Raw genomic sequence first — 25,952 nt, forward strand, 5'->3', positions numbered from 1 at the left:
ATGGTAAGAAATGGGTCTTACCTATCCACACTGTCATTTTGAGATAAATATAAAAGTTTAAAAAAAGGTTTTAAAATGATTTTTTTTAAAAAAAAAACCTATAAATCTCCAAAGAGAAAGCACCATTAGAAGTTGTCAGAACCCACCATTAGATGTAAAAAGATCTTTAAGATTATGGTTATATTGAAATGAGAAAAAAAAATCCAATCAAGTTCAGCAAATATAAATTTCAACGAAATTAATGTATCTTTGGTGGCAGTTTTTCACAGTGGAATGGCACGGAATGGATAATAGAATTCTAAAATGATTTTTTAAAAACATGTCTTCAAAGTTTCTTGTAGTTTGGATCATATCTCTCAATACTCACCAATAAGTTCCTTGTTACGCACATCTAATGCCATATTTCTTAGGGCTGTTGCCACGGAAGAAACAACTCTATCATTGTCCATTCTTAGCAATTCCACGAGAATTGGAAGTCCTTTCTCTTTCCTGACAGCAGCTCGAATATAAGCTGCAAACTGTTGCATAAAAATAAAAGTTACTTACAAGCCTTTTCTTATTTATGAATCCATCGAAATTACTTTTCAAAACGTACATTTTTATATCTTTTCAAACAAGTTTATTCTAACTATAAATGGGAATCCTGTATCCAGTTCCCATTAAATTAAGTGTGGGTTTGGCACTGATTGAGCATCGGAAGGCTTTTTCTTATGAGTCATAGAGATATAAAATGAATTAAAATACTAAATTATGTGATCATTGTTTCAATAGCCATTAAAGATGCAGTGACACTTATAGAATAAAGACAAAATGTTTGGAAAGTCAAGCTGCTGAAGCAATTTAACATAGCAGTATGTTATTTATTTATAAGTATCTTCCAAAGTACATATTTAAAAAATCTCTTGGAGTGACAAAGTACTTTGTAAAGTAACATTGATGAGCTCTGCAGAACAGAATTTGAAGTATTCAGTATTGTCTTTCACTTTTTCTTACTTTTTGCTGGAAACTTAGTTGAATTAAATTGTTTTTCTAGAAAAATGCTAGATTTATTAAATTTTACAATATAATCTAAAAAGTATGATAAATTATACTACACTGTTATAAAACTGTGTTCAGACAAGGCCATCCAGTATTCTTAACAGAATGCTATTTATAATACTCTTTTTTAAAAAAATATCTTTTTTTGTTCTTGTTATATGCTGTAACATATTAGAAAAAATAGGAGGGAACAGTTGTAGCTTTGTCCTTGAAGTGAGGGAGAATTTGAAACTGTGGGACATATATTGCTGAATTGCCTTTTTAAAAAATGAAAATTTATAAGATACTTTTATTTCCCCATGAATATAACATAAATATCTGGGCAGCTGAGGCTGATTGCCTTAGTCTCTTGATAATTGACTGGAAGTAAGGATTCCAAAGAATGTAACTTATTTCAGAATTAGAACTATGGTATGATTAAACGTAAACAACTCCTCCAAATGAGGTGATGGTGAGCCTTAACTAGGCTTCCATAACTCAATATATTTTCTCTCTCCCCATTTCCTCCTTACCTTTTCTCTTTTCCTTTTAAATATGCACATAAATTTTACTCTGCCATTTCTTGGTTGTAATTGGTTGGACCATAATTGCTACAAATAACTAGGGAAGATAACTAAAAAACAACAACACCCAAAACCCTAAGTAACACTAGAATTTTAAAGATATTACAAAAATGTAAAGCTTTACTATCTTATATTAAGTCTAATACTTGCTGAAGCCCTGCAAAAGGTTCATTTTATCCCAACAACCCTTTGCAGGCCTTTAGCAAGTATTAGACGTAATATAAGCTAGTAATAGATTTACATTCTTGTAATGTCTTATAAATTCTAGTATTACTTATGCTTTTTAAAGTTATCTGTCCCAGTTATTTATAGCATTTAGATTATTCATTGTAAAATTAATTGTAATTTTATTGGATTCTCTCATGTTTTAATTCCTGCACTTTGTAATTTTTAACCTCACCTTATTTTATTCTATCCATTTGAATTTTTTTAATTTTTATGTCTGTTTTACAGTAATTGTTATGTTATTGGTTCTGTGCTGGTGTATGACCAAAATATAATTGATCAATACAAAATGTTTGAAATATAAGAATATCTTCAGATGCATCTTAACTTTTAGCATTTGATGAATTTAGTCATTGGATCTGAAAAGAATGCAATGGATATTCAAACAACTCTCTGATTTTCCACTTCTATTAAACAATGAATGTTGAGGAGCAATTGGTTTTGTTCAATTGGCCCATATATAAAGGCCTAACTATGCATGACAATGGTTGGAAAACCAGCTCAACATTTTGATGTAGAGCTGTGATATGCCTGCCAGGATCCCCAAACCATGCTGTTTGTTGTTCAGAAGGACAAAAGATTGTTTTGAGGCCCAAATATTACTTTCCTGGTCTTGCAATTATTGATAGCAATGGTAAGGTCATGAACTATATCAGCTTCAAGGCCAGCATAATTCTTCTTCTATTCTATGACTATATTAGAAGCCTGATAAAGCTAGGAAAATTCCTAGCATGCTCAGGGAATGTCTATTGACCTTCTCCTTTTTCTTGCTTGTTCCGATATCAAAGCTCTGATATAAGATAGGTAACAAGGGTTCTCAGATGGCTGAGAAAGAATGTATACATATACATTCTAAATACATATACCATATTTTTTTGAGTATAAGATGCTCCAAAGTATAAGACGCACTTAGCTTTTGGGGAGGAAAACAAGAAAAAATAATAATCTACCTCTGCCTCCCAATAATTTGCCTCCTTGCAGCAAACAGCAAATAGCCTGTTTCAGCTTTCAGCACAGCCTGATTAGCACGATCAGGTGTATCAGGCTGCAGGGATCGCCGTAGTCTATTGCCGCTTCCACGCGCCCCATTTTTGGCCTTTGCATCCCATTTTCAGCCTCTGCATGCCCCGTTTTTGGCCTCCGTGTGACCCATTTTCAGCCCGTTCCGGGCAGCGGAGATCAGAACGGGTGGAAAATGGGGTGTGTGGAGGCCAAAAATGAGTGCACGGAGGCCAAAAGTGAGATGCAGAGGCCGAAAATAAGGAGCACGGAGGTGGCAATAGGCGATGGCAATCCCAGCAGCCTGAAACAGCTGATCGTCGGGAGGCGATCCAACCAACAACCAGCTGCTTGTGCTAATCAGGCTGTGCTGAAGCTGAAACAGGCTGTTTGCTGTTAGGAGGCAAATTTCTGGGAGGCAGAGGCCAAAGGGTGGGGGCCGGCGGGTGGATGGGGCTTCAGCAACATTTGCTGTATAAGATACACAGACATTTTCACCCACTTTTGGGGGTAGAAAAAGTGTGTCTTATACACTGAAAAATACAGTACATATTCATCCTTCAAAATCCTACTTTCTTTTTCTACCCCTAAAATATATCCTATATATTTTATAGGATGTCGTTCCAGACTTCAGAATTGCAACCTAATGTTAAATCTAGTTAAGTTGCAAATGCACTGTAAAGAATCAAGCCAATTAATTTTACTAGCTGAATAACAGTGATAGGATCCACTTGCAGATTGACGTTTTGTTAGATGGAAATAATTCTAGAAATATTTCAGAAGAGACCTTGTGATTTCAAGCAAGTTTCTTGGATTAAAAAAATGTTTGCAGTTTTCTGTAATATTGCAACTTATACTGCAAATTGCACATTCTACGTCGCAAGTGTCTCTCCAATAAAGTACCAATGTTGCAAAGGCAGTAGGAATGAACCATTATGACTCCCAAGTTTCATACATTACCTTCCAGTTGCCTGCAGAAAGATTCTGAAGAGACCCTGCCGAACCCTCCAAAGTGGCTGGGTTAGAACTTTCAGCTAGAAGAGTTAGATATGGTTTTACTACAGATGGGTGCCACAACATTTCCACGCCTTTAGGAGATTTGGATAACCCTGGTATTGGACCAACTCCATCCCACTGTACAAAATAAACACAATAAAAATATTACATTCAAACAATTATTTCTTTTTATTGTGACTCAATGTTCTCATGAAAAGCTTCCACTGTAATATAAACAGATAATGGAAAAATTCTTTTAAGTGTTATACAAAAAAAAAAAAAAAAAAGGGGGGGGAAGAGAAAAGAACCTGATCCTCTTGTGAAGTTTTTTTCTTTTTCTTCTTCTTTTTCCCCCAGCAGCTTGAATCAGAATCTTTGCTAGGTGATTCCTTCCCCAAAAAGTCATCCAGCTCACTGATGCCAAGAAGGCGGGCTTGAGGAACCTCCAGCTCTAGACGGTAAGAAAGGTTCCGAAGTGTGCACACACAGTTTTCGACTGTCTAAAAGTGAAGCAGAAGAGATTCAAAGAAATCCAATAGTGATTTTGGGCAGATAAATTTTAGAGAATATTTAGAGAATAAATAAGTTGAAGGGGAAGAAAGAAAGAAAATATTTTTTCTGAGCACTCATAGTTTCACCATCACAATTCAAGAGGGATTATAAAGCTGTTTCTCCTTAAGTTTTCACTTCTCCAAGTAAAGCAATGAAGATTACATTTTTGAATATTTTAATATGGAATGATTAATATAAAAAATCATGTTAAATTCCCAAACTACTGCATTTCTCAAATCCTGAATTTGTGATATTGAAGTAATAAGAAACATCAGCCCTTTCTGAAATTTAACAAACATGGCACCACAAAGCTGATTCTGTCTTTTTGGCTGTATTATGGCTATGGGTTGTTTTTTTTAAATCTTTGCTGAAATAATGTAGATATTTCAAGATGTTGTATATCCTGGTTGTTTTCCTTATTTTGAAGTACTAACTTAATGAATTATTGTCAGTATCAGATAGTGCTAATATAGGTAACACCTTTCTGTAGGTGTTCACAAGCTTTATCACAATGAATCTTCCCTAAACAACAAGTACAGTTTATCTCTTAAAAATGCTAAATTAGAATAAGGGGAATAATATAGGAATTAGAAAGAGCTGAAAAGAAAGCAGCAGCAGCAACAAAACCCTTGTCTGTTTATTTAAGTTTTCTGTCCACACAAAAAATATACCAATAATAACTATACACATACAAAACATTCAGTGACAAAAAGACAAATTCTGACTAAAATAATATAGACACCTGTCAATTCTATGTAACTCTCGTTATGAAAAGATATTTGATAATTAAAGCATTTGCATACCTTGCTGTCATAATCAGAAGTGTTCACACACGTATGGATCACATATAACAAAGAATCAACCAATCCTTCACAAGATCTCATTTGTTTCCTTGCCTCTTCTCCTGCAGAACTTAAATTCCTAAGGCACAAAACAAAGCAAAAAATACAGCTCCTGTGATATATGCATGGGTGTTTTTTTATTATCTCAGCTATGCCTATACAACAAATTGATTATAGAAGAATATTTATTCAAGATGATACTACTGACTCGTGGGAAAGTATAAAAAAATCTGGAAGTGTTCGTTTTGACGTATGATGATTATTATGTACACATAGTTTATAGATCCGTGATGGCGAACCTATGCCACACGTGCTGGAAGTGGCACACAGAACCATCTCTCCAGGCATGCCAGCCATTGCCCATTTTTCTTCTGGAATCCGGCGCACGCATGTGTACTGGTCTTCGCGCATGCAGGAGCGCCAGAAACCAGAAGAGCAGCTCCCCGGAGTGCATGCACTTGCCGGCCAGCTGGTCTTCATGCATTTGGAAGCACCAGAAAGCGGAAGAGCATCTCCCCGGAGCGCATGTGCGTGCTGGCCAACTGGTCTTTGTGTGCGCATGCACATTAGAAACCGGAAGACCAGGTGGCCGGCATTGGGAAGCTAAGCTGGCACTCCATGTGCGCTCCCGTTTTGGCATTCAGTGCCAAAAAGGTTAGCCCCCACTGTTATAGATAGTTCTAACAGGTTTTGCTACTTTTTACTATTGGATTCTTCTCAAGAATCTAAGATCGTTAAACACATTATCTGTTGTTGTTGTTGTACAAGGATACCATTGTTATTGTGTGCTAAATGAACAGGTAACCAAAACAACAATTTAACAGAAAGTCTATTTTTACAATGGGCAACAACTAATATTGTACAAACAGATTTCTGTCTCCCTTTCCATTTCTCTGATGTGCTCTGGTGTTTACCTCCAACCCTCTGGAGTTCATTTGGAGAATATAAACAAAAGGACAGAAAAGCCAGAGAATATAACAGCAATAGTGGACTAGCATCTCTGAATACAACATATTCTATTTTTCTCTAAGACCATTCGTATTTGGAGAGAAAATTCAGAATCTTCTACAATATTTACCAAGCCACAGCTTTCTTCAAATATTGTATCAGTTCAACTCTGATCAAGCTACATGTTCAAATTTGACATAAAATCTGTGAATGAGATCCTCCGTATCTCCCTTATGAGCCCCAAAACTATTGTGTTTCAAGTATCTGTTTAAAACCCATCTTTTTTGGCCTGTCTAGCCATGGTTCTACTTTAATTTGATGGTTAGGTTTTTTTGTGTGATTTTTAATTTTTTTATAGCTATTGTAATTTGCTTCTGGATTTTCAGTAAAATATCTGTTTCCCATTATTTATGTAGAGGGGTGCCTGATTATTATTTTTTTAATCCCTCAATAGGGAATTAACCCTCCCCATTTATCCGGGCTTGGGACCGGCATATAGATGTGTTACTATCTATATGGCTGGGTTGACAGTATTGGAATAATATTGCTGCAAAGTCACAAAAAGTAGCTTGGCAACAAGAATACTGTATATTATATACCATATTGTAATGTCTTGGAGGTCACATGGATAACATCAATGATAATGTTTGCAAACCCCATGGTACCTTTTAACATATGAGCACAGAAAATTTGAACTGATGGAATAATGTTTCCACCACATATATAACCACTAAGAACGGATATACCACCTGCAGAAACAATTTAGGGTCTCTTCAAGAACCAATAGCAGAGGCAAGATCAAGCATCCGAGAGACTGAAGAGGATATAAAACAACTAAAGCAAGGCACAGCAGGTGGATGTGATGAGGTCACAGCAGAAGCACTTGAAGTCAGGAGGTAAACTTTGCTAAGAACTGTGCTCACTAATTGTGCACACCACTAATTGTCCACTTGCTGATCTAGACACCAAAGCAAGCCATCAGAGTCCCCCATACATTTTTAAAAAGGGGGGGAACAACCACAAGTGCAGAAGTTACCATGGGATCAATTTACTTTCTAAGGCTGATAAAAATATTCCAACTCCAAATACAAAAACAAAGAGAACAAGAGGCTTGCTGGTTTCTCTCCAAACCAGGCTTGCTATCACCAGATATTTATGTTACATCATATCATGGAAGAATGAATGCAGTTCAGCTAGCGCTGGCCTCTGAGGAAATGTCAAGCAAGATCCCCTGGTTCCTACAGCACAGATGTAATATCTCAATCAGTTGAGTTTGCCTCAAAAGTGAACTATAAGAGGGTTTCCTGGAGTGCACTGGTTATGCCAAGATTGTGTCCCATTCTCACTGCTGTTCAATACTGCAACAGATGCCTTCATGAAAAAAAAATCTTCACTAATAAGCACGGAATTGAATATGGCCAGGGACAGCTCATCATTGACTTAATGTATGCAGATGACACTGCAATTTTTGCCATGGCAACATGGTCATTTGGATTGGTAATCGGAATGGAAAACATGAAAATATTGAGTGGCGATGGCTCATCAAGAGTCAAATAGCTAATGAGCTACAATTAAAAGAATTCAAATATTTCAGTTCCCTAGTACAGAAAAAGTCCTCTCAACATCTCAGTGTAGGCGAAGTGATAAAAAATAAATCAGTGCCACCATCACAGCTTTTGGTTAACTTATTTGTTACTTACTGTTACTGTCTCTTACTTTTATTGTCTAACATTACCGTATACATCAATATTTCAGTCAGTAGAACTACCAGTGCTATTCTATGGGGCTGAATCACAGACAGTCGTACAATTAGAGATCTAAAAAGAAGATACCTTCCAAATGCATTGTCTCTGTAAGATCCTTGGCATCATGCTGATGGACTATATAAAAAAATGAAGCCATCCATCAGCAAAATAATCACTAGCCAGTAATAACTCATGAATTCCAAAAACAGTTATGGATGTAGCGTGGGCATAGTTGCATAACTTTTTATTTATTTGTATTCCTTTGTTATTTTTACAAATAATTCAAGGTGGTGAACATATCCAACGTTGCTTTTCTGATTTTTCTCACAACAACAATCTTTTGAGAGGAGGGGGGGAGAGGGGGTAGGAGGGAGGGAGAGAGATCCCCGATATTGGGCATAATTTACTCCCTTCCAAAGTATGCTGGAGAACATGACCTTGTGGCTGGAAAGTTCAGTGCAAGGCACCAAGGAAAACCTGAATAGGATAAATTGAAACTGAACCAGTCCTGCTGTAGACTGGATCTGAATCAAGCAAAAATCACAGTAATGGACAAAGCAGTTTTCCCAATGGCAGCCAGAGAAGTATACTGGTTGTAAAACTATATTTAGCCATTTGTGATGTTGGGAAATCAAGTTGTAGGATTTTGTATGATGAGAAATAGCATAGTCATATGGTGGGCCAGTCATATGATTGAGCACAGAAAATGTAAGATTTACAAAAGAGAAAAAAGAACCATTTCCCCATGGTAAATGCTTCCATTTTGTTCTTGTGGATCAGCAAGTTGTTATCCAGATACACAGTCACTAAAGAATGACCCATATGGCATACTCCTTGCCATGTGCTATTGCTGTCTGCCATATTCCTTGGTGTTGTAGGACATTGTCTGATTCAGAAACAGACCGTAGCTGAGGATTGTCACCCAAAAGATTTTGAAATTTGCAATTAATATGTAGCAAATCCTCAACTTTCTACTACTTTACTTAGAAAAATGGTGAAGTTTTATTTGTTCTAGATGTGCATGGAATATTCTTCTGTGAAAGGTTCCTGCAGGCTGGCTCAACCTTTCTGTGAAAGGTTCCTGCAGAAGACCCGCACAACTAATTCAAAGGACTGAAGAAAGAGGCATACAGAACAGCCACAGCTTTGGAAAAAAAGAGCATTTTCAAGGAAAAAAGATCTATAAAAGTTGTTTCTGTGGAGATGAGTCAGAGGTGCTGTTACTGGAGTTCACTGAATTTTAGATGACAAATGATGAAAGAAAATGATGCGACACAAGAGCAGAGGGACTGAGATGCTATTTCCTCCATCCCTGACACTGCACGAAGCAGGCAGCATTTGCTAAAACACGACTACATGTTAAGCTGCTATGATTTGTTGCTTGGCATGATGATAAAGAAGACAGTAACTTCTTGTTGTTTGTTCCCCTGAACAATCACTTGTCTTTCCCTACATAAATTGTTGATAATAGCCTGTAGGAGCTTGAGGATTAGTGGTATGCTAGGACAAAGCAATGACTGAATACTGTAAGAATTACATTCTTTGAAATTAAATTTCCTGTCTGTCAACAGGTTCCAATTTTGGTGCTGGGCCATACTCAACAGTAATGGAGGTGAAGATAAATGATGAAGCAAGAAAGCGGTAATTGTCATCCTTTATCTTTGATAGTTTCCCTACTTATCTAGAAGCATGGAACATAGTAAGCAGCTTCTGCTACGCATTCTTTGCCAATCTAAGAAAAAACTAGAAGTAAAGGAATGGGCATCTGGTACACATACCTACTCACTCATAACTGGTGGATACTGGATGATGTCCAATGCAAAATCCAATAGCCATTTGGATAAGCTTAAGGGTGAAATGAAATAATGTCTATTGGACCAGGAGTTTAAGAATGGTTTTCCTCATATGGTGGGAGAGATCCCTTGGTCATTTATCAACAAATCTCTGAAAGGGAATGGGCAGCTAATTCAAAACAAAAGCTTTTAAATCTAGTAATCACCCTAATAAATATATAAGCCAATGAGCTCCCAGAAAAGATTCTAAGAGGTAGTGAAGGGGCACCTGATTTGAATGGCAACTGAACTGAAATCTCCACCGAAGCTAAATTTGCTCGAACCAGCAATGCTAATGCTAAGGCAAAAATCATAAGTAGAACTAATTCTGTTACAGGCAAAGATACCTTATCCGGTTCTTATGTCAAAAGTACTACCTGGTTTTGAACTTGACATTTCAAAATCCCTGCAAGCCAATATGAAGTTCAGTAGTGCTGAGAACTTAAGGAATAAGGTTTCCTTGAGAAATTATCATACTGTTGTAAGATAAGTCCACTTTTGAAACATAAAGGTAGCCCACTGGAAGTAGTAAGTACCTTTTAATCACAAGATTTTATTTATTTTATAAATGTATATAGCCACTCATCTCACCAAAGGCAACCGATAAAGACCAGTAACCAGGAAAGGAGTTCTGAACTTATGGTGCTTGATAACTAAGAAAGGCTGTAAAATAAATTGAGTGGGTTTTTAGATTTTGAAGTGAAAGTCTACAGATTTATTTTTGAATCTGGATTTACAGAATGCAGCCGAGATCAAAACGCCTTCCCCAAAGTAGAGCTGAATTAATGTAACTTAAACAATAGACTTTCATGCAAAATGGACATATTTGGCACTCATGGGCCTACTTAAACATTTTTGATAAAACATGAGAAGTGAATTTTGCTAATTAAGAGGAAAAAATGCAAACAAAACCCTCCAACAAACCACTGGGCAAAACCAATTTCTTAGAGACATACATACTAGCTATTATTATATTGATTTTGATAGAAGTAATTTGTCTTAATTTTGCAATGCATGCATTAATAAAAACCATACACACATTGATAATATGCTACAAAATAAATTATTACTTTGATCTGGACCAAATCAACTAGGCTAACTTTGAATTAGTATTTAATCAAATACACATAATTATTTTGTTCATATAATAGTATATCTTTGGGTCTACATTTGCAGCACTTATTTTACTCCTGAAAAGAAAGAATATTAGCTTCAATTACAAAGATGAATGGTTTAAAAGGATGCATAAGCATTTACTAGTTAAGGTGATTATTATGAAACTATGACTTTACCTTAGACAACCTGTTGTGTTGCGCAGAACTAAAGAAGTTTGGAATTTAATTTTATGATCATCATCAAAGGAAGAATTATTCCATCCAGAATGAGGAACTATCACACTGTTTGTTAATGTTCCTAGAGCATCTCGGATGATTGTCATTTTTACTGCATCACACGAAGACAGGTTCCAGAGGACACCTTTGGAAAAAAAGATATATCATATGTTGTAACAGAAAAGACCAAAAGACGTATCAGCTTCAACTATCATTTCAAAAGAGCAAAGGACTGACAACAGTAAGCCCAGTACAATTTAAAACAACAACAATGATCATAATGTTGGCAATTTTAATATAAATGCAACCATTACCACTGCCTAACACCAAAATATCATTTTTTTTTCCTATGTGTTTTTAGTCTGCCAACTTGGAACACTGAATATATTGCAAATAAGGAGCTCTTACTAGGTCTATAAAACATGAAGTGGTCACAGCTATTGATGATTTTATAAATCAGGAAGAACTTAGAATGGCATGAGATTGCAGTGCAAATGGTGAATTGATCCAACCTAAACAGCAATCCCACATCCATTTTCTCTGGAGTAAGCTCCACTGAACCCAAAAACAAATATAGCATTGTGTACTGCTTTATAAAGGTTTTCCTATATATTTCTGTATATTCTAAGAAATGAAACGCACCCGCCATTTATAAAGGAAATACAAAGGAGTGATTTAGGAAATATGTAAGATTTTTGACTCAAGGTATTGTTAAAAATTGATTCAGTGTTATAATGGGTGAGTTATTTTTCAAAGAATCAGAATATAAAACAATCACTGTGATGGATTTATTGTAGATGAAATTACAAAAGCTATTTTTATAAATAATGAATATAATGGTATTATATTCCTTATCTTCATAAAGATTGAAAAAAAAGAAAGAAAGAAAAAGAAAAAAAAGTATTGCATGTATGAATCTGCAAATAAAGCCTGCACTTCTTTCTGCAGCTTTATAAATAATACTCCAATTCATAGCCCCAAAGAAACATTTAGGACTTTTTCCCTTAAAAAAAAAATCAAATAAGGGTGATCATTATAAGTGTGCTCAGTGAAGCTTGGTGTCGAGAAAATAAATGAGTCTTTCTTCGTCTTTCAAAATTCTGAACAGTGGGGTCATCCAAGGAAGCAAAACGTGTGGGATTCAGAACAGACAAGAAATACTTTTTAAAGACACTGGCACAGTTAAAACTAGGTAATCATGCTGACATATCCTGATGACTGTTTTGCTTGAATGGCTTTAAAAGAGGCAAATTCATGGAAGATAAAAGCCCATTAATGGCTACAATCATAAGCCTGACCTAATGTGTAGCACTTATTGAGTCACTATAGTTTGTCAGAGACTTGAAGTGGTTTCAGCACAGGTTTTTCTTTTACAATCTTCCTGAACTAACATTTACTTCACTGTTCAAATTTAACGCTTGACAAATATTTACAAGAAGAGAATTTGAAATAACAATAATCTGTCTCACCAAATTGCAAAATATTTTTTGGGCCAAACTTCTTTAACAATGTATTTTTCCCCCTTAGATTGTTCTGTAAAGGTAAAATGATATTTCCAATATCTGGAAATTCTGAGCAGTCTCTTCTTAACAAATATTCTGTTAGCATCTGGATACCAAAGAAGGAATGTAAAATTCCAACATTTCTCATTTTATGGTTCTTTCTCCACTGTCAATAGATCAGTATTAGAGCAGCAAAAATAGGATACTCTCTATGAAATTGGCTGTCAGTTTTTCCTCCCAGAATCCTATCTGTTTTATCTGTGACCAAACTTTGGGGAGAATTTCTATATATGAATAACTAATACTCCCAACCAAATACTTCCTTTGCATAGTTCATCACTCTATAGAATTGTTTTTATTTTATAATATTTATTAATTTTATGGGTACAATTATCCAACCATTTTTGACTTCTTGGTATAAACAGGAATGTCACAAATAAAATCTGAACTAAAAAAAATCCTAATTGCTGGTCAAGCGACAGTGCTATTTAAAATAACTTCTCCAGTATCTGAAATGGGTAATAATCTTCCCAGAATTTGAAAAATGGGGAGAATTTTGAGAACCCAATTGATTTTGTTACGGATTATCTCTTTCATCATAATTTCATTTCATATCATCCAATAAACCAGTAGGCATCACCCATAAAGAAACTGTAGTGAAGAGTTAATTTTTATAAAATATAGCAAAATCGCTTAGACTTACCGTACATTATCGTATAACACGCACTTTTCCCCCCTGGGGGGCAAATGATGTATACGTGTTATACGCCCGAGGGGGTCTCAGAAGCCAGCGGAGGCCGGGCGGGGGTGTTTGCGGCGGAGGGCAGCCGGAGCCCGGGGCGGTGCGGCGGAGGGCAAGCGGAGGCGGGCGGTGCGGCGGAGGCCGGAGCTGGGTGGGGCGGAGGGCAGCCCGGAGGCCGGGCGATGCTTCAAAGTTTTTTTAGAAATTTAAATTTTTCCTGAAATTTCCCTCTTAAAATGAAGGTGCGTGTTATACGCCTGTCGCGTGTTATACGCCGATAAATACGTACATACAGCTTCACAGTACTTTACAGCCTTCTCTAAGTGGTTTACAGAGCCAGCATATTGCCCCCAACAATCTGGGTCCTCATTTTACCCACTGCAGAAGGATATAGACTGAGTAAACCTTCAGTCAGGGAGACTCGAACTGCCGAACTGCAGGCAGCTGGCAGTCAGCAGAAGAAGCCTGCAAGTGCAGTACTGCATTCTAACCACTGCGCTACTGTGGCTCAAAATATGATTTCCATTCTTTTACCAATTCAAACATGTTAGACAACATGTTGTGTGAACGTGTAAAATTTGTTTCCCTTCTCTCTTCCTTCCCTTGTAGTCCTCAACTTACAACAGTTCATTTAGTGTCCAAAGTTACAATGGCACTGAAAAAAACTGGCTTACAACTGTTTTTCACTCTTACAACCGTTTCACCATCCCCTTGGTCACATGATCAAAATTCAAGTGCTTAGCCACTGACTCATACTTATGACGATTGCAGTGTCCTGGGGGTTATGTGATTATCTTTTGCAACCTTCTGACAAGCAAAGTCAATGGGGAAGCCAGATTCATTTAACAACCTTGCTACTAACTTAATAATTGCAGCAACTGTGTAAAATGGGGCAAAATTTACTTAACAATTGTCTTACTTAGTAAGAGAAATGTTGGGCTCAAGTTTGATCTTAAGTTAAGGACTAGCTGTATAGTTATGGAAAAGACAAAAGATTTATACAGGCCCAGGAAAATGACATTTGCATAATAGTTGTACATATAGTCCATTCTTAAGGACAGTTGGCTTCAACAAGCAGAGTCAACAGAGAAGCCAACAATAAAATTGTAAGTCAGAGTCATGTCTTCTTTAATGACTGAGGATGATTTGCTTAACAACTACGGGGGAAGTAAGATCATAAGTCTGTCATGATCATGTGATGACTTACTTAATGACCATGTTGCTTAATGACAGAATTGCCAACCCTGATTGTGCTAGTTAAGCAAGGGTTACTTGTAATAGACAATTGGAGGCGAAAGTCTATTTACCAAGATTTGGGGGGCAATTATTCAGCAAACATGATGGGCTGCAAACAGGAATAACACTTAATTAAATTTGACATGGTTTAGTTGCAACTAATTACTGACATGCTTGCATTAATATCTCAGAGGAAATGGAAAGTGCTATTTTTCATACTCAATGCTAAATATGACTGATGAGTAATGGCACCACAATATACATTTGTCCAGGTGCCTCCTTATTCTTTTCTTCAGGTAACTAATCACTTTGCACTGCGAATAAATTCATATTCTAAAAAGAAGATATAGAAAAAGACACAAACTGCCTGAATCACTTTTAAAATGACTAAAATCTTCCTAGTTTAATCACAGTTGGCTCCAAAATATTCTATATCATTTCTGACCACAATTTTGATTCAGCTTTAGATTGTATGATATATATTCCCTTATTACTTGAACAGTAGAATGATAATTCTGTTCTTAAGTTATTACAAACAGTCCCTAACTTCTTGCAAAGATACCCGAGAAGGGAGAATAAATGAAATTTCAATGAAAATTCTAATAAAAATGGGGAAATGTCTTAAGATCAGTTTCAATGTCACCACAAAATTTATAATTTTGAAACCAAATTTAAATATAAAGTGTAAAGAGCGCATTTAAATAAATATTCATGTATCCATAATTACAGCAAAATTATGTATTCTTCCTTGCACTTGGAGGTGTAACACACCAGGAAATCCTGATTTCATGTGAAAGTATGCTATTCTGTTAATTTGTATGTGCAGAATCAATCCCTCAGTGTAAGTATAATGCTAAGTGCATACAATTCCCTCCACCCAATAGTACTATTTTATTTTTAACACAAGCCTAACATTAAACTTAAATCAGGCTAGTTTGAGGCCAGCATCTATGGTTATTAGTTGTGTCATTTTCCGGCTGCTGTGCTGAACTATTCTCCATCCAGTACTGCAATTTATTGGAGGCTTGCATCTGATGTTTATGTGCAGGGCAAGCTGTTGTAGGCGTTCATGCAGAAAGAATAAGTTGTTCCTTGGTGGAGGTTTGCCTACATGCAAATTTCTGCCATTTGCATGCTTATTGAAGCGTACAACATCCATACGTGGCTCCATCAAAAGAGAATGTATGTAGCTCAGGATTGAACTATGGAGTCCTTAGTGTTCTCTGGGCTTAGCTGTTTGCAGATGTTTTGTTACCTGACTAACTTCATTAGGTAACAACATCAACAGTATCATGAAAGCCTGAAAGTAAGATTCTTCTGCTGTCAACTTTTAATAGCCTGATTTATTAGGTTGGGTCCTTCCTAAGTTTCTTTTTCTGGCTTTTAAGCCACTGGGGAGCTTTTCCACTCTTGGCTGATTTTTCTCTAGGCCAGGGGTCCCCCAATTCCCAGGCTGCGGCCCACTACCAGGCCTTGAGCCCTTTGGAACCGAGCCGCAAAAGTGGTGGGTGAGTGTGCACGTTTGCATGCCAATTGCGCAGAACCATCCCTCCCCTCAGGGCCAGTCCACAAAGCCAGAAAGGTTGGGGAACTCTGCTCTAGGCAGCATCTTTTCCTCTCATCCATCAAGGTCTTTCCCACATGCCAATGTATTATCCAACTAAGTATCATCATTCATGAAAAATATGAATACTAGAGTTTGAGAGAATCATGGCAATGTTAGAGCTAATGTTATGAATATTACATTGAATATTATGTAAAATATTATGCATACCTTCTGTCTGTGTAATGGAATATTCAGAAACTTTGGTATTATGCATGATCCATGACATGGATGGAAAATGCACTTTGGCCAAAATTGGCATTTGTTATATACTAAATTGCCAGAGGGACTAGTTTAATAACATCATGCTATCTACGTACTCTTTTAATTTAATCATATTTAAGCAGCAGTTCAATAACATCCTGAATGAAATGATAAAAAAAAAGAATATTTGTTCAATATCCTGGGAAAAAAATAAGTACAGGTAGGCCTTGACTTATGAGCTTAATTGAATCCAGAATTATGGTCATATGTTGTGTTGGTCACTAAGCAGGTCACCATGTGAACGTGCCAGATTTCATGACCTTTCTTCTAGCAGTTCTTAAGTGATCCCATGGTCATTAAATGAACACAGTGTTTAAGCAAACCGTTTAAGACAATGGATGTTTGTTGTGTGAAATGGAAATAAAAGCAGTTTCCGGCAAAAAATGTTGCAAATTGTGGTTATGTGACCTTAAGACATTGCAAATGGCTGTAAAAGCAGGCCAATTGTCAAATGCCCAAAATGCAAACACATGATGATTGTGACTGTCATAACTTTGAAATTGGGTCATAAGTAGCTCTGGGGAGGTCCGTCGTAACTTTGCAAGAGAAGGACTTCCTACAGCACTATAGTTGCAATATTGCTGTTTCTTCTGACTACTGAGTTATACCAGGATTGGCAAAGAATATCAATAGAATTCCAAATTCCTCTTTTTTCAAATTATTGGAGCTACCAAAAATAGCTGTTGTAATATTATTCTCTATCATAAACAATTATATCATGATTTTTGTTTCTGTCTTAGTTTTGGGATGGAGAAATGCAGGAAACAGTTGTCAACTCACTGTATGTGAGTATTCAGAGTGAATGACTAAGTAGTGATGGAACAATTTTCTAGGAAGGTTGAAGGCGTCAGGTTAAGTAGGTTAGAAGCACCAGATTTATTGAACTAAAAGTTGTCTGCAGAGATATGTCGAATAGAGATAGTTTTCAAGAATGTAGGGAGCGAAGAGAAAAAAGTCTATGTTCTACCTCTCTTCTTTAATTTACTCCAGGGGTCCCCAACCACGGTCCGCGGACGGTACGTCCGTGGAACAAGTCCTACCGGGCGCTGGTTTGCTGGCGCGCCATCTTTTTGATGAAAAGTGCTCTGAGCTTTCGGGTGAAGCTCACGGGCTCTCATCAAATTCTTGAGCTTTTCGGGTGAAAGCCATTTCTCCGGAAAAGCTCACGGCGCCGCCATCTTTTTGATGAAAAGTGCTTCTGGTGAGGTCACGGAAGCACTTTTTCATCAAAAAGAGGCCTAGTACCGGGCAGCGCCATAAAAGGTTGGGATCGGCCACGGCATAAGAAAGGTTGGGGATCACTGATTTACTCCATGTATTGCAGATTTCCTTGTTCTTTACAACTTGCAAAAACTAACAACATTCCAGAAGTTCAGTTTGGCTAATGCTTAATGCATGTGTCACACTTTGTAAAGCAGAGCGAAATGTGTGAATATTTCCTAACACTGTGAATAATTTTCTAAAACTGCAATCAACCATGTGTGTCAGAAGTTGAGATTTCTGAATTTGAAAGGGATTATTTTAAAGTGAATAGTTACAGTGTTTACAAGCACAAACTACCCATAAGATATAAACTCCCTAGCTTGTCAGTACTTGAATTTAAAATAAGATATGGAGGAAGTGAATCTGCCCACAGACTTTAGATTCAGCTGGTGTCAATAAGTGTTACAACGTTGTGTTCTCACAGAATATATTTCCCAAATTAGGGGATCAGTCTTCTCTATTGGCAGTTGTAAATATCATCGGATTTCAGATACCCAAGGATTAAAAATATATTTAAACATGCTTGGATTAGTAAAATAGAGAATTTTTATCATGAAGAAAATACACAGCACATTTCTGAACACAATGAAATCATGTAAATATACTAAACATCCTACACTGTTTAAATAATTTCTAGAGAGAATATAGGCTTTTAGGCAATATTTTAAATTTTTACCGTTATAAATACAAACTTGTAGAAGAAAATATTTGTAGTTTAGGATTGAACTGTGGGGCCCTTGGTGCTCTCTGAGCTTGGTGGTTTTCTTGTAGGCATTTTATTACCAAAATAGGTAAGATCATCAGTGCTGATTAGCACTGATGATGTTATTTAATTTGGTAATGAAGTGTCTCCAAGAAAACCACCAAGCTCAGAGAACACAAAAGATCCCAATACAATCTTATGCATATCCAACCAGAGGTAAGGCTTACTCACATATAAGATATCATGAACTGTTTTGGATAGCACTTATATCACTTATATCTTCAGATCTTTGCAAAAGAACATGCTGGCCAGAACTGATAGAAAAATGATAGGATATGCATCTGATATGCAAAGCATCTGGAGGAAACCAAGTCATCTAACTCTGGTATAAGTCTCAGTGAACCAAACAGACTCACCTTAGATCTGTGACAATTACCATATTTTTCAGACTATAAGATGCAACCCCCCCCCCCCCAAAAGTGGGTGGAAATGTTTGTGCATCTTAAGAGTGAATACTGGCTCATTTTTGTTCTCCCAAACCCTCCGTGCATCCTATTTTTTCCTTCCCTGGTGTCCAGAAACACTCTGCAAGCCAAAAATGCACCCATTTTTGGCCTCCGAACGCCTTTATGGGTCCCATTTTTGCCCTCCTTGGCGAGGCCGAAAACGGGACCCTAGAGGCCTCCGCAGGCCAAAAATGGGTGCATTTTTGGCCTGTAATGCTTCTGGATGCCAGGGAGGGCAAAAACAGGACACGCAGAAGGAAAAAACTATTTTCTTGTTTTCCTTTTCTAAACCTAGGTGCGTCTTATGGTCTGAAAAATATGCTATTTTTTTCAAACAAATGATAACTATTTCTAAGGAAGGCTTTTTCTTGCACGTTTATTCATTGTACCTGACTATACATCATTTATTTCCTATCTATTAAAAATTACCTGTGACAAGTTCTCTTACTTCTGCATCAATTGATTTTCTTAGTAACCGTAAAAGTGCAGCTATTCCACCAACATTTTTCATTGCTATCTTATTTTCATCTGTAGATTTCCCAAATACCAGGTTTCGCAGTGCCCCACAAGCATTCTTCTGAACTTCAAGAACTCTGTGGTCTAACAGGTCAACCAAGTGCTTGATTCCTCCTAACCTGCACACCTATAAATTATATTGAATAAAGCATTCAGTGAATATATGAAATGAAATTCTGGAAAAATACATTTTTCTCATACAATTGCATAGACCAAATGTACTGTCCACCTATTTAACATTTGGGATTTTTAGTTGATATACAGCATGTTTAATTTATTGAAATATAGTGTTGTGTATAGTGTTTGTATTACCTAACTCCCATTTTCAGTTAAAGTGAAAGTTCTTACGCTCAATAAACTGGAATTAAATATGAATTACACATATTTTAGTAAAACTGATTAACAGTAATTTCATAAACAAGTTTGGCTGCATTTCAACAGTCTAGAGATGCACTTTTCTCAATCTTAAAATCTTTCATATGATTGTAAAAATAATATCCAGTTTTGTTTTAGGATTGGAATCGAATAGTTTTATTCCAAAAATTAGCTGCTTCAAATGTTTTCATTCCAGGTGTTTCAACTGCTGCCTGCTGTTCTGAGCTTTGTGATTAGGATTCCCCCCTCACGTTTTTCTAGTTCAATCAATCAGTACTCAGTGTTATTGGTTTGGAGTTATTGTAATAGACAGATGTAAGAATGGAGTGCTGAAAAGAAAGCAGCAAATAAGGATGTAGGCAGAGAAAATATTGCTTTTTAGCTACATTTCTGCCAGTCTTTCTGGTTACTGGTTGTTGTTTTTAATGCTCCATTCATTTTGGCATTGTTGTTATTATTAATATATTAATTATCAAAACCTAAACATAGGTCTCATTTTGTCCATGCTGCAGATGTAGCAGACGTAGACAATTTGAAGGAACTTTGATCAAAATGTTATGGAAAGACAAGGTAATCTGTGCTACTTATCTACTACTGATATAGAGGAATTGGCCAACTTAGAAAAAGAAAGAAAACAACATAGGAACGAAAATAATGTAGTATATTTGGTGTTTTTGCCAAGATAACTTGTTTATCTCCTACTGGAAAGCAAACAATGGAAATAATGTAGTTCAAATCATCTTTGTAATTCATAGTGTTGCTTCAGTCTCAGGTGATCTCAATATTAATGAGTAAATCCCATCTCTGTATAAATATACTTGCTATTTGAATTGCTAAGGACAAAATCTAAGAAAATATTTATGCTTTTGTCCTAGAATTTGAAAATCTATAAAAGTCTGCACTGGGGATTTTTAATTCCCTTATAAATAGAGAAAATATGAAAAACAAAACCAGAAACAACTTTCAATTTGTTTATCTTGAAATTGGCTTAATAAGATTATATTTATACAGAATATCTATTTCCTAATATAAATACTGTATTGTAAACACAGGAGAGAGATGGATTTCTTCAATGTTTAAGAGGTGGCAAATAATACTGTGTGTCTCCAACAATACGCCCCCCGCCCCAGGAAATCCCTGCATGTTTTCTAGGCATAAAATTAAATTAAGTCCCTCCCCCCAAATTTAGGCCTATTTTAAAACATGCGAAATGGGGGGAAAGGCGGGGGGACTTGCCGTTAGAAGCACCCCACAGGCAGCCATGCCTCGCCACCAGCCGCTCCTAACGGCCGATCATGGCAGAGCATGGAGGGCTCCCTACTCCTGCCAAGCCCCTTTGCTGCAGACCCGGGTCAGCGGGCGGGCGTCGTCGTGGATGTCTGCCAGCAGCATTTCAGCCGCTTCTTGGGCCTCTGTAGCTTCCATGGTTCCCGCCGGCGCTGCCGCTGTTGTTGGAGACGGTGCTGGCAAGAGAGGGACAGCTGCAGTTCGGCCTGGGCACGCTTGGAATGCAGGAATGCTCACTGGGACTTTTGGAAACTTGCAGAGCCCAAGGCTAGAGCACCAAGGGTAGCAGTGGCAGAGACGCTCGCTTGACTTTTCTCATGCCCAACCAGCCGCTTGGGATTAAATGAAAACGCACCTCGTGGGCCCGAGAAGTGGCTGAAACGCTTTCAGTGGACATCCACGCTGCCGCCACCCGCTGACCTGGGTCTGCAGCAAAGGTGCTTGGCGGGGGTAGGGAGCCCTCCACACTCAGCCATGATCGGCAGTTAGGAGTGGCGGGTGGTGAGGCATGGCTGCCCGCGGAGCACTCTAGGCGAGGGTGCACGCGGGGGGTGGGTGGGGGGGTGGTAGAAATTAATTCACCCCCGGAAAGACGTCCTAGCCGTTTTTTCTGGGCTCCAAAAAAAAAAAAAAAAAAAGACCCGCCCTTATTATATGAGAAACACGGTACTGGAAAGCATACTTTCAGTAATTCAAAGTTAAACAAGATTCTTTGTACTATTATTTTCCCTTCCATTTCATATATTTATAACTTTCACTAAAAACTTCATAAATATTCATACACTTGCTTTAAAAAGCTAGTGAGAGAGAAAATTGAGATTTTAAAAATCTCCCCCATTAGCCTTATATGCAAATATTTAGAAAATGTTCTACTAAAGTTGCCAGGGTTGGTTTCTAAATATATGAGCAAAATATTATGTTAATGAGGGAAATAGCTAATTGCACAATGGTGTTCTAGTGACCATAATAAAGTTTAAAAGCATGACTATATTTCCATTACAGGATTTTTCAGTTCATAGAGTTTACAGTGTCTAACCTGATAAGTATTTCAATGTTAAACCATATGTTCTAACAGTTATGAAATATTATTTAATGACAGTTGATCAGTAAGAAGTGTTCCATACCTCGGTTTTTATTTTATTATCTCCAAAGCACAGATGCTGTAGGTAGGCTGCAGCATTCGCCTGAACTGATGGAAACTGGTGCTGAAGCATATGAATGACTTCCGGCAACTCTGGATCCCGCCATGCAAATTCTCTTCAGTAGATAAGAAAATTCAAAGGAAAGAGTGAATGCATTGATATTTTATGAAATTTATTTGTTATCTCCCAAGAAAGGTGGGTTTAGGGATGTGTGTCATGTAACATTTGTATCTAACAATAGTTTGAATATTTGGACATCAGCACAACTAAACTAAACTAAACCAGAGGTGAAAAACTTGCAGAATGAAATTGAAAGAATCATTTAAGGATTTATTATTATTATTCTAGTGCTAATTGCATGTAACTGATTAAAGTATCATTTATACTTGCCTGGGATCTTTCTGGATGCTGTCTATAGATGGAGATCTTGTTGTTCCATCATCAGCAGGGACTGCATGTTGCATTCTGTTATAATTCGATTCAGACATCCGATAATGAAGTGATCTATAGGGTTCTGCGTAGGTAACTGTTGTGTTCAGCGCGTAATTATTTCTTTGGTATGTAAGAGTGCTACGCTGACTAGATGATCTTTGCAGATTTCCAACACCTGGTATACCAAATAATTATGAGAATACTCCCCTGTATGGTTAACAAACATACAGTATACATAGATACCGGCATATATGCTTTGTCATTGACTTCCTTTTAATTCCTTTTCAAGAATGTTAAAAATATCTGGAATACTTTTCTATTAATTTGGGAAGAATGAAACTAAGCAGAAGATAGTTGTGACCCTAAAATAAGTTGAAACTAATGCAGTCTTTTTCAACTTCAGCAACTTCAAGACTTATGGGCTTTTTCAGAATTCCCCTAGCCAACATGCTAGGGGGCAGGGAGAAGAGGGATTCTGGGAGTTGAAGCCCACACAACATAAAGCTGCTAAAGCTAAGAAACACTGGATTAATGGCTCCTAGGTTCATCATTATTTTCTCTGCTGAGCCAATCAAAGGCTTATGAATATTAAAGGTAATAAATTTATCCTAGTACTGCTCTCATAAATTATATTTGGAAGTAAGCATTTAACAACATTCTAAGGTTTATTGCTAAATAAATAGCAATAGTATTGTTCACAAAGTGGAGGAGGGCTTATGCGAGAGACAAATTCCGCAATGCCTTTTCTCATATTGCTTGTCATAGATCTACAATCCTCCAGAAGGTTTTTATGGGATTCAAAGGAGAGGAATAGTTGAGGTACTTCCTTCTGTGAACTTCCTTAAGGTAAGTTATTTTAGGATGCAAGGTACAGTGTTATGTAAAAAAAATATATTTTGAGGTTTAATTTCAGTACTGATCAACTTTTTAATCTCTTACATTTTATCTTCCAAATGGGTTAGTCATAAAGGTGATAAATAGAGCTAAATCCATATTTAGCCTTTCTTTGAAGTTAATCAACTGAAATTAATGGAATATAAATTAGCCATGACAAAAATTGGATTTGGTTTGCAATAAATAATGCATTTAGTTAATGACTTGCTTAGAACTAAAATAAATTTGGCCTACAATAATACTTTCCTACATTTTCCTCCCTGCAAATCACAACATCTGCTCCAAATTTGCTTTGTTTTTGTTTTTTTTAAAAGCAAAATACTATTTTTTCACTAAGCATTCAAACTAAACAGTGTTTAATGTTTACATTGTTTTATACTTTATATCAAAACATAGGAATATTGTTTCAACCTCAAAGGTTGCCTTTGTGCAAATTATCTCTAAATCAGCCTACCTTATCCTATGTTTCTGGATGAAAGGTGGAATATAAATCTAACCACAACAATAAGAATATAATGCTGGTATAGATGTTTTAGGATAATAGAGAAATCACAATTTCAAACTTACCTGAGCCAGTTCGATATAATGCAGTTTGGGATCCTTGGGATACATCACCTGTTCCATGGCTTGGACTGTGGTATACTGGACTATAATAAGGTCTACCTTCATAAATGGGAGTGATATGTAAATCAGGAGATACATTAGAACGTAACTCCTGTCCAAGTTGACTATGTTGACTAGCATATGAACTCCTTAAGCCTACAAAAGAATAAAACATAAAAAAGTAATAAATGGCAATTATCACGGTATGATGATTACCATGAGTAATCTATTTTTCTTCCCCCAGATTTTTGTCAGTACTTGGGGGGAAAAAAGCCACAAGAAAAGTTCACTGCCTCAAAAGAGGAAATACTGAAGTAAGTAGGAAATAATTTAAGCCAAATAAATTCATGTCCAGACTTAGACTTTTTGAATGAATTGGCATCCTGTTATTTATTGCCCTTTATTACTCCTAAAATTTTCACTACTTACTAACTTCTTTTGAGTTGACTACCCTGTTTTCTTAATCAGTTTTTTCACATGATTTAGAAACTTATTTTTCTCTGTTGGTGTTCTTGTTTTCATTTGGATCTAAAATGAAAAGTTCAGATCATCTCCTGGTACTTTCTCTTTTTTATAACTATTATGATTTTTCTGCTTGTTTAATCTTTATCCAGTCCTCAATCTCACTGTTATCCAGATCTGTGTTCATTCTTCAAAGTTGACAGGGAAATAAAATATGTGAAAGTTGATGTACTGTAGTGCTATTATAGTTAATAATATTCTGTTTATTACTTAGGATATTGCCTTGGGTTTGGAAAGCAATCCCTTTCTTAAGTGATCATTCCAACATAAATCAAAAGTTGTCCCGTAGCCATATATGATGCAGTACAAGTAAACTGCCCAAACTAGGAAGTGGATCACATTGACTTTATTTCCAATTCTCTGACTTGTGGATATTTGTTTTTTTGATCTTTTAAACCAGTGAAGCTTGCTTCACATTCTGACTGTGTCACCTTCACTGTGTCAGAAGTTTCCATGAAAAATGTGTCCTTACACCTGCAACCTTTCTTCTGAAGTGTTTGCCAGCAATATTTAACATTTAGCATTGTAAGAACCAGAACACCTTGGATTTTGGGGGATATGGCTTGGTGCTGCTGTTATTGAAAAATAAGACTTTTTTCACGCCTCAGAAGTCTGCTGACCTTTCTCCCCCTCCTAGTTTTGGTGGGGCTGCCTGGCCAGCTTGTTGACATATAATATTACCTGATGTAGTTTTAAGATAGATTGACTGAAATAAGAATAAAATCAATGAGAATTCAGAAACATATAGTAGATGTACACATGGTACACAATGAATCATTCCCAACAAACTGTAAGTTATCATTTTTTAATTATTTTTCCCTAGATCCATGTTGAATTGTACAATTGAGACTGTTAAACATTTAAATTTACAGTGCATATGAGAGGCTGTGTTTATTTTATATCTGACAACACAATTTCATTCTTCAAACAGATGAAAAAGCAGTCTTGCAACTTAAATGCTTATTTATTTATTTATCCATCATATTTGTACATACATAACCTTCCCATCTCAGCTAAGTTACTCTGGACGGTTTACAAATATGTGGTTTACAAGATACCTGAAGATAATGTATCTCATAAAACCATTGTGAATGGTTGTTAAAGAGTTCTGAAATAAAATGTCATCAATATTAAGATGAGAGGCAACTTTTTTTCTATTATCTAAATGAAATAGCAAATGCCCTACGGATATTTTTGGAAGTCTAAATGAGACTGATATATTTAAAATGAAATAGATAGAACAGAGGTACAGAAAAGGGGAGAATGATCATGGAGGTTATTGTGATTACTC

General features: G+C 36.6%; 1 protein-coding gene across 6 annotated transcripts in view; it reads right to left on the reverse strand.

The window, feature by feature from the left end:
• PKP4 (plakophilin 4) overlaps positions 1 to 25,952 on the reverse strand; it is a 154,057-nt gene that overhangs the window by 12,932 nt on the left and 115,173 nt on the right. For all 6 annotated transcript variants that reach the window (XM_087949964.1, XM_087949963.1, XM_087949961.1 and 3 more), the window contains 9 exons: positions 24,104 to 24,295; positions 22,601 to 22,817; positions 22,193 to 22,325; positions 19,320 to 19,533; positions 11,033 to 11,216; positions 5,177 to 5,294; positions 4,130 to 4,321; positions 3,786 to 3,959; positions 368 to 518 (listed from right to left, as the gene is read on the reverse strand). In XM_087949964.1, coding sequence (XP_087806090.1) covers positions 368 to 518; positions 3,786 to 3,959; positions 4,130 to 4,321; positions 5,177 to 5,294; positions 11,033 to 11,216; positions 19,320 to 19,533; positions 22,193 to 22,325; positions 22,601 to 22,817; positions 24,104 to 24,295 — 1,575 coding nt within the window. The remainder of the gene's footprint in view (positions 1 to 367; positions 519 to 3,785; positions 3,960 to 4,129; positions 4,322 to 5,176; positions 5,295 to 11,032; positions 11,217 to 19,319; positions 19,534 to 22,192; positions 22,326 to 22,600; positions 22,818 to 24,103; positions 24,296 to 25,952) is intronic.

Source organism: Notechis scutatus, chromosome 1, assembly GCF_049901735.1.
Source record: "Notechis scutatus isolate UNSWTSFEM ecotype Mainland chromosome 1, rNotScu1.2, whole genome shotgun sequence".
Lineage (NCBI taxonomy): Eukaryota > Metazoa > Chordata > Lepidosauria > Squamata > Elapidae > Notechis > Notechis scutatus.